The following is a 15,490-nucleotide window of genomic DNA, read 5'->3' as shown; positions in this document are numbered from 1 at the left end:
CTGCTCCAGAGAGAGGGTCATCTTCCCCAACCATGGGGATCCCCGCAGAAAGACTTCCGGGTCTTCCCAGGGCAGCACCCCACTGGCTCACGCGGCTCCTCCTGAGCCCAACTCAGGTCCCTACTGCTGTGCACACGGCCAGCTCAGAGGCTCTCTCAGCCTCCCTGCCAGCCGGCCAGCTGTGCGTCCCCCTCCTTGGCCCTCAGCCCTGGGCAGCACCCCGGACGACAGCATCTCCAGGGCCCTTGGCTCCCGCCGGTGCCATATGTGTCCTGCTGGACCCCGGGCAGCCAATCGCAGGCGGCCAGGAGTGGCCCTGTCTCCTCCTCGGGAGTGGATCCCAGAGCTCAGCAGCCCCCTCCTCCCTCCCCTTCTGGGTGTGTCGCCGTTTGAAGCTTAATCGGGTAAAGTGTACCTGGCTCCTGGCGCCGTGGTAGGGGAGCCGGCCGGAGGCTGCTGCAGACGCCGCGGGGCAGGCGGGCAGCACGGGAGGTCCCGGCGTCCCCAGAGGCCCACGCACCACCGTTGCCGCGAGCGGGAGCTGCGGGGCTGGAGGAGCCGACCCGGAGAGGTAACTGCGAAGGTGGCGGCTGAGGGATGCGCCCAAGCTCTATCCTGAAATAGTCATGGCCCCACCCGGCCTGGAGGAGCGAGGCTGGGATGCTGTTTACTCAGGGCTTAGTCACCCCGACAGCCTTCCTGCCCACAAAAAGGGAAGCCAGAGCCGGGCCACCTGCCGCCTGGGGTGAGGGCACCCACCTCTGAGGGCAGGAGGCGAGATTAGCTGTGCTGACAAGGGCATTGTCACCAGCCGGGCGTTTTTCCTGGACTTGCCCTCTGCAGAGCCCACTGCCTCTGGGTTTAGCCCGATGCCCGACACCTGCCAGGCTCCAGAGACTAAAGCATGGATTTCCTGGGTGGAAGTAAGCCGGGGGAGGCTTTCCTGGAAAGGAGCTGAAATGTGAAGGGCATGGGCAGGGGAGAGAGTATGCTTCTGCATCTGAACGTGTGGCCAGGCTGGAGGTGGTGCAGGGCAATGGTTAGGGGCATGGCCGCTGCAGCAGACAGCCCGGGTCAAATCCCAGCTCCATCCCTTCGGAGCTGTGTGACCACAGGCCATTTGCTTGTCTGGGTCTCTGTCCCGTCACCTGCTAAACAGGTCTATAATAGCATCTGCCTCGTGGCACTGTTGTGAGAATCAAGTGAGTGGGGCTTTTAGACTGGTGCCCAGCACAGATTAAGTGCTAGATAGATATTTTTGTTTTTTAATCCTGCTGTTTACTAGAGATGCCATCTCACTTAAGATCCCTGAAGCTCTCTGAGCCTCAGTTTCCCCATCTGTAAAGTGGGGATGGAAAGTTCCCTTGTGGGATGAAACGAGTTGCGAGCACATGGTAGGTGCCCGATAAATGGCAGTGTCCTTCCCTGTACGGTGAGCCAAGATTCTGTCCCCATGAAAACACCATATTCCCCCCAATTCCAAGTGTGTGCTTTTCATCCTGCTCCCAGAGACAGCGGTTTTAGTAGATAAGCTTTGTATTTCTGGCCCAGACCCTCTGTGTAGCTGGTCTACCAAGACAACAGGTAGCATCACCAGAACGTCCTGCGGTCAGACCTGCGACCCTCACACGGGACCACACGCTCGGCCACTGCATCACCTCTCCCCCTGCGGGCTACTTCCTCTCACTGTCTTTATGCCGGGGCGGTGCCAGCCCTGAGGATGCTGAGATGCATAAGGCACCATCCTGCCCTTCTCCTCGAGAGAGCAGGATGCAAACACGCGGCCAGGAGAGGGGACACCCCGGGAGAGCGTCCCCAAACTGATTAGGACTGACGAGGGACCGACACACAAAGGCTTTAGAATTCAGAGTAGAAAGAGAAAGAACGGATCTGGAGAGGGCAGAGAAGGCATCGGGGACAAGGAGAGACCCCGACTGGCTCCGGAGGGAAGAGAAGGACTCGCGTGGGTGGAGAAGAAGGCCGATGCTCCAGGAGGGGAGCAACCCTGGGCGTAGAGGGCGGAGGGAGGTGGGAAGCGGGGAGAGGTGACCATGCTGGACGGGGCGCTGATGTTGGGATACGGCCCAGGAGGAGGTCCAGGAGGAGAGGACAGGGGGCCACTGAGGACCTCCAATGCCGGGCAAGGGAGGTGGGCCTCAGGCAGCTATAAATTGTCTCCGGTGGGGAACACGATCAAAGTCATGTTCTGGAAGATGAATCTGGTCGTGCGCATCCAGAGAGCGTGTGTGGGGCAAGGCCAGAGCCAGGAGGCCAGGTCCCACCCACAGCAGCAGCTGACCTTTGCTGGGCCCGGTCAGGCAGCACGGGAAGACGTTTCCACAGAGATCGTCTTGACCCGCGCAGCGTCCCCGGGGAGAGACTGCTGATGCTCCCCCAGCACAGAAGAGACAATAGGCTTGCTCACCATCCCATGTCTGGGACCCGGCAAAGCCAGGACCCTAAGCCACGCTGGGCCGGTTCCAGGGTCCCTGGTCGTAAGCCAAGTTTCTGCAAGATGCAGAGAGCACTGATTCCATCTGAAATGTGGGTAAAGCGGCCTGAACAGGGGACAGATCAGAGAATCCTGGTGACAGCCTGGATGCAGGGGGCTGTGAGGTCCTCAGCCACCAAGAGAGGGACTTGGGTGGGGGGCGAGCAGCCAGGGCCCCCGTGGGACCGATCTGGCCACTGGTACAGGTGCTCCCAGCTGGCTTTCTCCCTGTGGGGTGGGACTGAAGACATCTTCCCCACAGGGACGCCCTGCAGAGCAGACGAGATCCAGCCTGCGAAGCTTCCGAGGAAACATCAGTTCACGTCCCTTCCCTCCCCACAGACCGAGGACGCCGTCCTCCCCAAGCACATACAATGCTCGGAATCCATGATGTGGATGGGCCTCGGGAACCTCAGACTTTCCTTCTGTGGCCCATGGGCTTTTTCCCCATGAAATACCCATCACCCACAAACGGGCCTCCCTTTTGCACAGAGAGGGAGGGTCTCTCTCCTCCATCCTGAGTCCGCGACGAGCTGGACCCCACGCACGGTTCACTGTGAGCTCAGTGCTGGGCAGCCACGCTGACGGCCGAGGTCAGGGGCTCCGGAGGGCAGAGGCCAGCCGGCAGCATCCGTGGCACCCCCTCAGCTGTGATCCCAGGTCCGAGCCCGCTGATCACGTGGAGGGAGCCTCGGGCACGGCTCCACGTTGCCGGTCGAAGCTGCCTTCTTCCACTGAATTGCCTGTTTCCCACTGACCAGCCACAGGACCGTCTTCCTTCCTCTTCTCTGAGATCACATCAATGAATGACAAGGATTCAAACACAGTCTTGGGGGCCGACTCGGCGCCACCCAGTGATGGTCAGAACGGTAACTGGCGTCTCCGGCAGGTGCATGGCTCCAGCCCGGAGGCCGGTTAAGACTGGCTCCCATCGAAATTTCCGCCAGAGCCCCTTCCCTCCGCCTTCCGCTCCCAGCCCCCCTCCTGCAGCCCCGGCCCCACCCCCCTGAGCGTGTTGCTCCTTTGAGCCATTGCTGCTCACGGCCTCTGCGAAGGCCTGGTGAGGAGCGGCTTTATCTCACGGTGAGATGTGTCCCCCAGGCCCCGTTAGCATCCACTGGTGGCTTTGGGACAAGAGCCCAGATGTCCTGGCTCCTAAACGGCAGCCTCTTTCTTCCCCGTTTGGGTGTAACTGACAGCAGGGGGCAAGGGCGGGGCGGGGTAGAAGGAACAATGTCCAACCTGCCTTTCTCTCTCTGAATCCCAGTTTTACTCATTCTCTCAGGCTATTAAGAAACACTCACCCCTGGACGGGATGATGACGCCTGGCCCGTCCCAGGGTGTACCCCAGTTTCACTCGAATCCAAAATTTAAAATGTATCAGCTGTGCAACCTTGGGAAAGCGACTTTACTTCTCTGTGCCTCCGTTTCCTATCTGTAAAATGAGGATAGTGAGAGCACCCACCTTGCAGCGAGGATTAGATGATTGCATGTATGCACGAGCGTGCACACACACACAGGTCGTTCTGCAGAGTGCCTGACGTGGGGGGAGTCTTAGCTACAGTAGCCGTTGTCCCCGGTCCAGGCAGGCGGGAAAGGCCAGGCCCTCCATGGCTCTGAGCCAGAGGCTCACTGTTCCCAACGGTTAATCCGGCAGCTCCCTTGGTGAGGAAGGCAAGAATGAGTTTTCTCCCGCGTCCACTGCTGGCTTGGGAGGGAATTTGAGAAATCTTCCCTGCCCACCGGCCCCCAGGCTTCAAATGCACAGAGAGGACGGCGCCGAGAGAGACAGCAGCACAGGAACTAACTCCAGCCCCTTCTATTTGTCCGGAAGCTCACAGTTCACAGCGGGATTTCACAGACGTACCCATTTGATCATCAGACTGACCCCCCAGTAGACCAGGTGTGCATGTCGTCCACACGTCCCAGCTCCGGCAGAGCCGAGACTGGAGCACAGACATCCTCCTTCATCGTGCTGGGTGTCCGTCCATCCTCCTCTCGGCTCTTTTCACCTCTACCTCCCCGGTGGGATTGCTGCCTCTCTCACGTGTACGTGGTACGTAGGGCCTACTCAGGAGCCCAAATGCATGGCTACGAATCTCAACTCTGCCCTGTACCCGCTGCGTTACCTTGGGCAAGTTGCTTAACCGCTCTGAGCCTTCGTCTCCTCGTCTGTAATGGGGGACGCTATCAGTGCTAACATCCAGGGCCATCCTGAGAGTTCCATGGCACGTGTACAGCAGTGTCCAGCACACGGGGCAGGGCTAGGTGTGTGGTGGACGCTGTGACTAACGTGCAACCCTTTCCTCCTCCGCCACACGGGGGACGGCAGCTGAGGTTGCCGTCTGCTGAGCTGCAGCCACAGCGCGGCTGTGGGAAGGAGCTCCGGAGATGTCTGGTGGGTGATTGACAGGTGGCGGGTGATTGACAGGAGGTGGGTGATTGACAGGAAGTGGATGCATGCGGAATACATCCCACTTATTTAGAGAATTGCGTGGATTCAGTTACCCTGCTCCTTCAGACGCCTGGGAAAGAAATCAGGCCCTCAGGTATGGAACTTTCCTTCTGGTCCTTATCAGGACCCACGTGACTGTGGAAAGCTGGCAGCCGTGGGCGTCCGTGCTGCATCCAGTTGCAACGCTGGGGGTGGCACATGCCGTCTGAGGCGTAGCCACATCCAAGGATATTGGAGCTCCTAGGAGCTCTTCCCGGGGGCGCCCCTGCCTTACTGTCACCACCAGCTGCCAGTCACCCGTTCCTATTAGCGCCCCGTGACTCACGTCCACAACCTTTATCTTTACAAGAACCTCTGAGGTGGGCATTACTGCGCCCATTTTGCAGGTGAGGAAACTGAGGCCTCTAGAATCAGTAACTGGCCTGAGGCCACTCAACCAGTAAGGGCAGAGCCAGGCTTGGTCCCGCAGAGTCTGAAGGCCGGCTCCTCCACTTGGCAGGCTGCCTCTCACACGGGGACGCCCGGGCGGGTGATGGGCTCCGAGGTTTCCTCCAGCACGATCCCGGGGAGCCTGCTGTTCTTCCTGTGGGGTCGGGGCAGCCGCCTCCGCGAGCATCTCATGGTGACTCCCAGCATGGCGAGTGCCGGGCTGCGATCAAGGGAGCTAGGAAGGACCCAGCCCCTCGCCCGACTCTGGCCCCCGGGAGATCCTGTAATGATCGTGCCTCCTCTCAAGAGGCTGGGGGCCCCTGCCCAGCCAAGAAGGTCCTCGTGCATCAACCCGCTAGACCCCGCTAAATTGCACCCAAGCTGGGTGACCCTGAGCAGCCCTCTTAGCCTCTCTGAGCCTCAGTTTCCTCTTCTGTAAGGAGAAATGATGACCCCACCTCCTCTCAGGTGTGAGGTTCCACAAGACAAGAGAGCGGAGCAGCAGACCTCCGAAGGTGCTGCCCCACGCTAGCCGTCCTTGGTCCCCCTCCTCTTCTTGGAGACCCTCAGGGAAGTGATGCCGCGTTGGAGCACCTGGCACAGCTCTGCCACGCCCTTCTCTTGGGGAAAGTGGCTGCGGTCGGGCTGCCTGGGAGCAACAGAGCTTCCCGGACCCCGAGGCAGGAAGGGTAACGCTGAGGGAGGCGAGGGGCTGAGAAGCTCTGGGGCAGGGTCAGCCCACAGCAGCCCAGGGGACGCACCATCGCTTGCTGACGCCTAAAGGCGCTCTGTGGGCTCGTGGTGGCAGGCCTGGCTGCCCCCTCCCCTCGGTCAGGTCCGGTGTCGCATCATCGAGATTCTGAAAGGACGGTTTATGTTGAGCGTGCGTTTGGGGAGCTGAACGTGTACCTGGGGGGAGCGGCGGGTTATCCTAGAAATACCTACAGGCTAGAAGACAGACTCCCGGGAGGGTGGGGTGGGACGTTTCTTGTTAAAAAAAGAAAAAGGGCATATTTATCCTGGAGATTTTAAGGTGAAACTCTCTGAGTTGTGGTCTATTTGATGTTAGCAGGCTGGAGGCTAAAAAACAAAGCGTCCTGAGGTCCACCTGGGAATCTCTGGGTGAAAGGCAAACCGCTTCCTCAGGGCAGGGCTTTATCGGAGATGCTGGTGCGTCCGTGGGCTCCGAGCAGGGGAAGAAGGGGGCCCATCCCCAGAGTGTTGACCTCAGAGCCTTTGGGGGAAGTTCTGGCGACCACCTTGCCTGAAGGCGTGGGGAGGGGGGAGACAGCCCCCTGTGAGGCGGATCAGTCTGTCATTTCCAGTCCTTGGTTTCCATACAAACTCTCCCAGTTTTGGGAGCAGGGGGAGGGGAGGCTCGGGCAGGCAGGCGTCTGATTCAGGAGCCAGAAGGCGCCCTCAGGGACGGGTCCACTGCAGGCATCTCTCGGGGTGGCAGGAGGAGCAGAGGCCCATGACTCACTGGCCCGGAAGCCACCCCTGGAGCTGTGGGTCCCGGGTTCAGAGGGTGCTGACCTCAGACCCCCTCCTCTGGCTCCGGCCCTAGTGAAGACAGTGAGAGAAGCTAAGGAGGTAGAATCACAGCGTCTGCTCCTTAGATGGTCCAGCCTGTTTGAGGTTCGTGTCTCCTTCTGCTTGATAGGTGACGGTTCAGCCCTGCCCAGGGCTTCCCATTGTCAATCAACAAATGCTCACTGAGCAGGTGCTGTGTGTCTCAAAGATGAGGTATAGGATGGGAATCCTTGCAATTACAGTTTACCACCTGGGGAGGGAGGTGGGGTCAGGAAGAGCTCTGGGGAGAGGGCTCTCCGGCTGCCTGTCAGCCACTGTGAAGAGTGTAGGGATGGGGAAGGGGGGAGCTGGAGCTGGCTGACCCCTGGCCACCTGGAGGGCCAGGACGGGGGTTGGCAGACGATGCTCGTGAAGCCATCAACAAGCAGCTATAATAACGTGCCATCCTGGGTGGCTGTGGATGGCTAGAGCCTCTGGCGGTACGCGACAGCGAGGAGCTGATGCTGGGGGCACACACTGATTCTGCACCATTAGACAGACCGGGGCTCATACATGGTGTCACTTTGCTCAGGGTCTCCAGGAAGAGGAACTTTGTGTCCCTGAGGTCAGCACCTGGAATTTCATCCACCTGCTGCTGCCATTGCTCCTCATCGCCACACGGTGGGGCTGCCGACTGGTCCCTGAGCTGAGCACGTGGCCGGTCTCTGGGGCTGACGGGATCCACCCAGGCTTGTGCGCATCCTTGAGTCTCGGAAGGGTCCGACTACTCATGTTTTCTAAGCTCAGGCAAGGGGGCTCCTCACCAGGTTCCCAGGTGAACAGCTCACGGTGCTTGACTTGGTCTGATTACGTCCCTACTGTCGTCTTCCCAACGAGAGAACTCCACCACCCTCCTCCTAAGAACATCCTCAGGGGATGTGACCACTGCCAGGACGACCACAGCGACCTGCGTACCTCTCTCACCAGCTCCATAACAGCAGGAGAATCTGGCTTTGTGGTGGGACCTCCCCTCCCATGGGAATCTTAGCTGCGTCAGTCACTTTTGCCAGGTCAGAGCAAGCCCCTCTGATCTTGTGATTCAGAAGTGAAGCCACTAGGAGAAATACTGGGGGCGAGGGGTGTGGTCGATTGGCATCTATTGGTGCATGGAATCACTGATTGTGAGACCTTGGGCCCGTAACGTGACCTCCGTGAGCCTCTTTTCTCTCCTGTAAAAATGGATGTCTGCCCCCGCCTCACAAGAGCAGTGAAGGAATTAAATGAGATGATTCACGAAAAGTGCTTGGCACATGCCCTGCTCATCGTAAGTAGTGAATGAAGCTACAATTGTCATTATTATTATTTCACTGCAACGTTCTGCTCACTGCCTTGTCCGGTGCCCAGGGCAGTCCCAGCACACGGAGACCCACAGCAGGCATCTACTGAATGAAGGGTCTCGTGCCTCTTTATGATAGCTGACCGCACTGTGTCCCTTGGCTTCTGCACGGGGACCTCCGTGTTGCCACCTCCGCTCCCCGGCAGCCAGCTGGTTCTTTGCTAACAGTCAAGAGAGACCTGGCTCCAGAATTATGTGGCCAAGCTGTGGGGCATCTTGAGTCACTTTTCTGAATAGTTTTATGAAAAAAAAATGTAAATAGGATGTGAGGAAAATAAGTATTGACTATTGACTCAACACAAATAGATATCAGGTTGTATTTATGAAAATTGTCATTAGATGTAAATCAACTTCTGACCTCTATCAAATCATATTAAAATAATTAAGTCAAGTGTGAACAGGCAGGAGCCAGGTGGGCGAGAAGAGTCTGGATGCCACATTTTAACAAAGCAAGAGCACTGCTCGTGGACCATCCTGAGCGCCCGTTCTGTGCCTGGGGCTGGGCAGGCTGGAGGGGCGTCACCCTGGAGTGGAAGGCCAGCCCTGCCCCCTGCCGGCTCGCAGTCCATCTGAAGACTCAGAGCGCCAGCCTCGAGAGCCCGCGAGGGAGCTGCAGGGCTGGGTGACCACGCTGCCTCGGACGCCGGCAGGATTGCAAGAGCAGGGAGGAGTGGAGAGGGTCCCAGAGCCGTGGGTTTATGCCGAGGTACGGGAGACTGGTCCCCACGGAGCTGAGGGTCTATCTGGAAGAGGTTGCCCAGACCCTTCCCTGGAAGGCAGTGGGGAGCCCCCGAAGGCTGTTGAGCAGAGGAGCGACAGGCGAATTTGTCCTGATGTCTCCCACATCTGCTTCCCCTCTCCAGAGCAGGTGCAGGTCCCCGTGATGCTTAGGATCCCTGTTGAGTTGTCCTGGTTCCGTTCAGCGTGGAGGGCAGAGCGAGCGGGGACAGACTCGGCACTCGGGAAGAGGACAAAGATGAGACAGTGCAGGAGACTCTCAGGGAAAATGAGTTTGTCACCGACATCCCCACCGGGAGAGAGCTGGTCCCCTCGTGTCTCGTAGGGAGGCCCTGCCGGGTGTCCAAGGCCTCAGGCTGTCCCTCACTCACACTCCCCGAGGACGCCCCACTCGCTCAGTCGTTCAGTAACCCTTGAGATCTGCTGTGACGAGGACAGCAGTAGATAGATGGCACCTACAGGATGCTGTGGACACACATGAGAGAGTGCAGTGGGCTCAGGGAGAGCTCCCAGAGGAAATGGTATGTGAGTTGATTCTGATAACCACATGTGGTGAGCGTTGGTTTCACTCAAATTCAACACGGGCCCATTATTTCTGCAATAACAGCTTCCCGGAGTCTGCGAAAGGCTGTGTGTAGGTCAGCCCCACCCTGACAAGCCTGACTTCCTGCCTCCCTCCCTCTCAGTTATTCGACAAGTATTCGTGCAGCATCTGTGACATCCCAGGAGCCGGGCCGGACTCTGGGCACATGGAGGTCACCAGGAGAAACCCAGGAGGATGTGAGAGGGTGCGTCCTGGGCCCATGTGGACTGGAGCGTGCAAGGATTGGTGACCGCCTCTCCACCGGGCAGATGCCTTTGGAAGTCCCCAAAACACCCCCATTTCTCCAAATCAAAGACGTACTTCTTTCGATAAAGAGCCAGACCCCGCGGTGGATCTGTGGTTGCCACCGGGATTTTTACGGCTGACTCAACACGCTGTCTCTGAGCCCTTTAGAGGCAAGGTCTTGGAAGGTGTCCGCCATGAGACTTGACTCCCCTCTCAAAGGAAATGGCATCATGGGGTACTTTTCATAATCCAGGCCCAGGAGGGGTTTTCGGATGTTGTCATTTGATTCTCATTTATTATTAATCTCCTGTGAGGGATGTTTTGATTATCTCTGTATATGGGAACCATGACTCAGAGAGGTCACCCACCCATTACGGGTGAGCCCAGGATTTGACCCCGGCTCTGCGCATCCGCTTCAGCAGCCCCGGCGCCTCCGCTCGTGATGCTTGTATCCCCCTTGAGGGGGGGCGGGGGGTGCACAAAGGAGCCCACAATACGAGGCCTTTCCTAATATGTTCGCTTTCCTCTTCTTCAGAAACGTTTCCCGGGACCCCTCTGCTGAGCTGGCACACTCTGAACAGCGGCCATCACTCCCGGCCCCCGGGCAGCCCAGGGATCCCCAAGGCCACGAGGAACAGGAACCAACTGGGCTCGGGGGCCCAGAACGGATCCGCAGGGTTAGCGCTGGTGTGGGGCCCCAGCGCCGGGCTGCCCGAGGAGGCGGGTGCGGAGCAGCGCCAGGGTCCCGGAGTTCTGGGCGCCACCGCCTGGATTTGAGTGGGTGCCCATTGCAAGGGGCCACACGAGTCCGGAGTGATGGCTGGCGTTAGGCAGACCGCAGAAGCCACCCCAAAGAGCGAAAAAAAGCCCTAGCAAGTCCGGGTAGCCCAGAGCTGCTGCTGGCGATGTGACCCGTGCGCGTGGGCAGGACCGCGCAGACCCCAAGCAGCGGCGATTCGGGGAGGGCCTCGCTCCGGGCCCACCGCGCGCGGCACCATGAGCAATAACTTCTGCCGGGCCCTGGTGGACCGGCGGCCCATGGCGGCCCCCGGCTGCATGCAGCTGGGCGTCGCGCCCCCTGGACGGCAGGCGCCCCTGCCGCCCGCCGAGCCCCTGGGCAGCGTGCCCCTCCTGCTGTACCCAGGCGCGGCCGAGCCGCCCTTCTACGAGGCCTACGCGGGCGTGTTCCCCTACGCGCCCTTCCCCGGCGCCTTCGGCGTCTATGACTGCCCCTTCGAGCCCGCCTTCATCCAGAAGCGCAACGAGCGCGAGCGGCAGCGGGTCAAGTGCGTGAACGAGGGCTACGCGCGCCTCCGCGGCCACCTCCCGGGCGCGCTGGCCGAGAAGCGGCTCAGCAAGGTGGAGACGCTGCGCGCCGCCATCCGCTACATCAAGCACCTGCAGGAGCTGCTGAGCGCCGCCCCCGACGGCGCGCCCCCCGCCGGCGCCCGGCCCCACCGCCCCGGCGACGCACCCCCGGCCCTGGCGCCCGAGGCGTCCCAGGCCTCCCTCTTCTCCTCCTCGCCGCACTTCGAGTCGGAAGAAGCCAGCCACTGACCTGGCCGTGGCCGCCCGGGGCTCAGGGGTCCTCGGGGCGTCCCGCTCCCCACAGCAGCCTGGGGGCTCAGGGTCACCCGCGTGTGGCGGGGCCCTGACACTTGGAGATCCGCGGCGACACCCTCCCTTCCCCACCGCCACCACCGCCTCCTTCCTTCCCGCTTGGGGACGAGGGTGCAGGGCAGAGTACGAGGGGCGCAATAGAGACCCGAGAGCGCGGTGAGGGCGCAGGGCCCGGGGAAGCTCCGGACGCGCGCCGCGCCCCCTCCAGGCCGCAGGAGGGCGACCGGGGACGGTCGTCCGTGGGTCTGGCTCCGGCTCTGCTTCAGCCCCGCGCTGGGCAAGTGGGAGCCCGGCTCCTGGTTGTGCACAGCCGGCCGCGGGGGCCCTGCTCCGTCCTCCACGGCCACACGCCCTGCGTCTGCGAGGCCCCAGGAGGCGAGCCGCGCTTCGGTTCGAACGCGCCATCCCCGGCTCTCCACCAGGTGGCCTCCGACGCCAGGATCCCCTCGGGAGCTTCTCGCCCCGCCCCCGGGAGAGGAGCCCAGAGCCGGAGGCGGGAGGCCGGGCTGCTGCTCTTCCTCAGCCCGGATGGAACCGACAGACCGAGGAAGAGGCCGCACGTGCGCCCCGGCGGCGCTCTCCGGCTGCCTTGATGGAGGGCGATCATCCGCTCCCCGACTCCCAGGGTGGCCTTTTCCTTGTTTTTTTCCTGCTCAAACTGGAGCCTCTGTGGGCGGCGGGACCAGAGGGGTGTGTTTTGCGCTGTGTTTGCACCAAGGGGTGAATAAAAGATTGCTGAGTTTTGTGATCCCTACATGGTCTGCTTTCCTCGCCTACCCCGCGCTCCTTCTCATCCCCACTCCCTTCTCGGAGCACGTGCTGCGGGTGTGGGGGGTGTCCCTTGAGCTCACGCCTGTGTGCCAGGGACAACGCGGGGAAAGGCCCCCGAGACACACCCCACCCTGCGCAGTTAGGCACACAGCACACAGTTACCACCCAGTGTGGCCTGTGCCGCCGAGGTGTACACTTCCGGTTTCTTCGAGGTCTCCACCCCGTGGGGAGGGGTGAGCTTCCCCTGACATGGGTGTGCACCGGGCTGGGGGTGGGGGTGGGGGCGGGGGCGGGGACGGGCGGGAAGCGGGGAGAGGCGGAGGCTACACCCCATGGCTGCAGGTCCTGAGATGGGGCGCCCGTGGAGTTGTGCCGAGCTGGACCACCTGGCACCTGTCCTGGAATAGTGTCACTGAGCAGGGAGGAGAAAATCAGCTTGGCATGGGGGAGCCGGTCTGAAGTTTGAGGCTCCTATCATGGGTTGCCCCCCGTCCTGAACTCTATCCCCCCAGCCTTGCAGCCTCCCATTTTGTCTCGCCCCCGCCCCATTGGAGCCCCATCCCAGGCCGGTGTGTGTGTTCCTCCCCACCCCCCACGCCGGGGACATATTGGGATGTCACTGGCTGGGCTGGGCAGGAATGACAGCTGCCTGGCCTCAGGCACTCAGGCCGGCCAAAGGGAGACGAGGGGAGGGTAATTTTACTCGCTGGGCGCAGGGAGAGGAGTCCTCCGGCCCCCACCCCCGCTGGCTCAGCAGGGCAGGCTTGGCCAGCGGGCTCAGCCGGCCAGTCCACAAGGCGGGGGCATTGGGGACGCAGGGAGGAGAGGGCAGTGGGGTGGGGGAGCCGGGAGCGCGAGGCTGCCAGGGAAGACATGGAGCCGTCCTCACCCCAGGACGAGGGCCAGAGGAAGAAACCGCCCAAGAAGCCGGTCCCAGAGATTCTGCCGAGGCCGCCCCGGGCCTTGTTCTGCTTGACCCTCCAGAACCCCCTGAGGAAGGCCTGCATCAACATCGTGGAATGGAAGTATCCTTTAGGGCCCGGGCAGCGGGGCAAGCATGCGTCATGTGGCAGAGGGAGGCAGTGGGGGGCACCGAGATGGGTGAACTGCCGCACAACAGCGTGAGGAGCCTCTGGGGAGGAAGCCCTCCACGGAGGGGGACCCGTGGGGCTTCTGGGGCCTGAGCGTGTGACCCAAGTCCTGGTGACAGCCCCAGGTGCCTGCTGACCATCTATGGAAGAGGCCAGGCTGTTTCACGGGGCTGTTCCCAGACATGTCCAAATCCACATTATGGTGGGCCCCTCTCGGGTTTTGAAGCAGGAGTGTCATTTTAATATGGGGTGGGGGAGAAAAAAGGAGGGGTCTTTGCAAGAAAATTCCCCATCGTGAGCCGGGGAAGGCTTCCCCTCGTCCCCCCGGGGCAAATCCCAGCTGGGGATGGAGATGGAGGAGAAAGAGGCTGAAGAAGCCGGCCAGGAGGGCTCCCTGGTGCGGCCCGGGGCTTTCAGCTCAATGGCACCAGGCTGGGGCCAGCGGCTTGGACTCCCTCTCCGTCTGCATTAGCTCTGGGGGGAAGAATGATGAAAATATCTGGGTTATTTGGGGAAGGGAGAAAGGAGCTAGAGAGAGGCGGGGAGGCCCACGTCAAGTGGGTTCTGAGAGAGGGTGGAAATAGTTGAAATATTTCGGAAGCGTTCTGGAAGACCGGGCTCCCAGCAGCTGTTCCCTGGAAGAAAGGAGAGCATGGGGTGAGTATGGGAAACGTATGGGGAGGACAAGAAGAACAAGGGGCCAGGAACACGTGCGACGAGGTTGTAACCGTCTGGGTCAGAGTCCGCCCGGCTCCCCAAGCTGCTCTCAGCCCAGCCTGTGGGAAGTCCCGCTGCCGCCCCCTGCCTGGCTCTCGTGGGGTCAGTCCCCACCACGGTGGGTTCTCTCCTCCATCTCTGCTCCTCTGTGCCTTCTCCTCTTGCAGCGTCTCCCTGTGGCCGCCCCTCTTCTCAGAGACTGGAGGTTGCTGGGAAAGGAATGGGGTTTGCCGTCTACACGGCCTGCCTCCCCCCACCCTCCCACACCACGCACACTCTCCTCCCTTCCTTTCCTCTGCTCCTTCCACACCGGCTTCCCAGTGGGTCAGCCTCTCTGGTCGGCCCGCCCGTCCTGCTCACCAGCAGACCAAGAAAGACTGGACCTGGGGGCACCCTCTGGATATGACCGTGGAGGGGTGGGTGGGTCAGGGAGGGGGCTGTGAGTGGGTGCTGATTCGGTGGGTCACCCAGTCCGTCCTCGGGCTCGGAGATGCAGGCTCCATCTCTCCACCTTCCCCCTCTCCCAGGCCCGCTCTGTGGGTACCTGGCCCTACCTGCACCAGCCCACAGCCTCCCTTGTCATTTCTCTGAGTGAGACGCAGGTTGTCTGGCCAGAACCTCACAAAGTCCTGGCTCCTCGGGAGGGTGCAGGTGGCAGTGGGGTTGGCGGGCAGGCCTTAAAGTGGACCGTTAGTTAAGACTTTCTGGCCCTTAAAGCTGAGTAGCCCTCGGCGGGGGACCAGAGCTTCCTGGTCCCAAAGTATCTACGGTGGAAGTCACCTGTTCCTGAGGAGAGGGAGCCCGGCCCTTTCTGTCCCCTGCAGGACAGTAGGGAGGGGGCCCGTCGGCCCGGCATCACAGTCACAGTCCAGACTGACCCCCAGCGCTCTCTTCCCCTTAACCCTGCAAATCCCATGCGCTCCTTAACCCTGGCCCCAGACCCTTCGAGACCATCATCTTACTCACCATCTTTGCCAACTGCGTGGCCTTGGCCGTGTACTTGCCCATGCCGGAGGATGACAACAACACTCTGAACCTCGGCCTGGTAAGATGGGGACCTGGTAAGACAGAGACCCCCTTCATGGACCGCCTGCTGGTGAGTGATGCAGGAGCTTCCATCCGGAGGATGCAGACCCCGCCCTCCCAACCACCTGCAGGGCCGACTGGGCAGCTCGACAGCTTTGCAGGGTGGGCCTGCTTCTTCTGGATCCCGGCGTGTCATCAGCTGGCACTGCTTGAGATCTCTCTGTGCCCGGGCACCTTACAAGCATCAGCTCACGTAGTCCTCGCAAAAACCCCGTCCGTGGAGCAGTCCCATTTGACAGATGCGGATGCTGAGGCTTAGTAAGGCCGGCTGGTGAGCGGTGGTGGCCGGCTCCCCTCCCCGGGTGTAATCCAGAGTCCCCATGCTTCCGTCCAGCCTGCTTCCTGGGGTGGCGGT

At 61.1% G+C, this 15,490-nt stretch overlaps 2 protein-coding genes across 2 annotated transcripts in view; both read left to right on the top strand.

The window, feature by feature from the left end:
* The first annotated feature begins 10,635 nt into the window (after positions 1 to 10,635).
* Positions 10,636 to 11,407, top strand: ASCL5 (achaete-scute family bHLH transcription factor 5). Its single transcript, XM_046678019.1, has one exon. It carries the CDS (start codon positions 10,847 to 10,849, stop codon positions 11,405 to 11,407), a length of 561 nt encoding a protein of 186 aa, XP_046533975.1. The 5' UTR covers positions 10,636 to 10,846.
* Positions 11,408 to 13,049: 1,642 nt separating this feature from the next.
* CACNA1S (calcium voltage-gated channel subunit alpha1 S) overlaps positions 13,050 to 15,490 on the top strand; it is a 69,275-nt gene continuing 66,834 nt past the window's right edge. The window contains exons 1-2 of the mRNA XM_046679932.1: positions 13,050 to 13,266; positions 14,989 to 15,094. Coding sequence (XP_046535888.1) covers positions 13,115 to 13,266; positions 14,989 to 15,094 — 258 coding nt within the window. The 5' untranslated portion in view covers positions 13,050 to 13,114. The remainder of the gene's footprint in view (positions 13,267 to 14,988; positions 15,095 to 15,490) is intronic.

This window comes from Equus quagga, chromosome 12 (assembly GCF_021613505.1).
Source record: "Equus quagga isolate Etosha38 chromosome 12, UCLA_HA_Equagga_1.0, whole genome shotgun sequence".
NCBI classification, from domain to species: Eukaryota; Metazoa; Chordata; class Mammalia; order Perissodactyla; family Equidae; genus Equus; species Equus quagga.
The sequence above is the reverse complement of the archived record's forward strand: the minus strand, read 5'-3'. Positions and strand labels throughout refer to the sequence as shown.

Coding starts and splice junctions, on each gene's coding strand:
- ASCL5 (XM_046678019.1), top strand. CDS start 10,847: ATGAGCAATAACTTCTGCCGGGCCCTGGTGGACCGGCGGCCCATGGCG.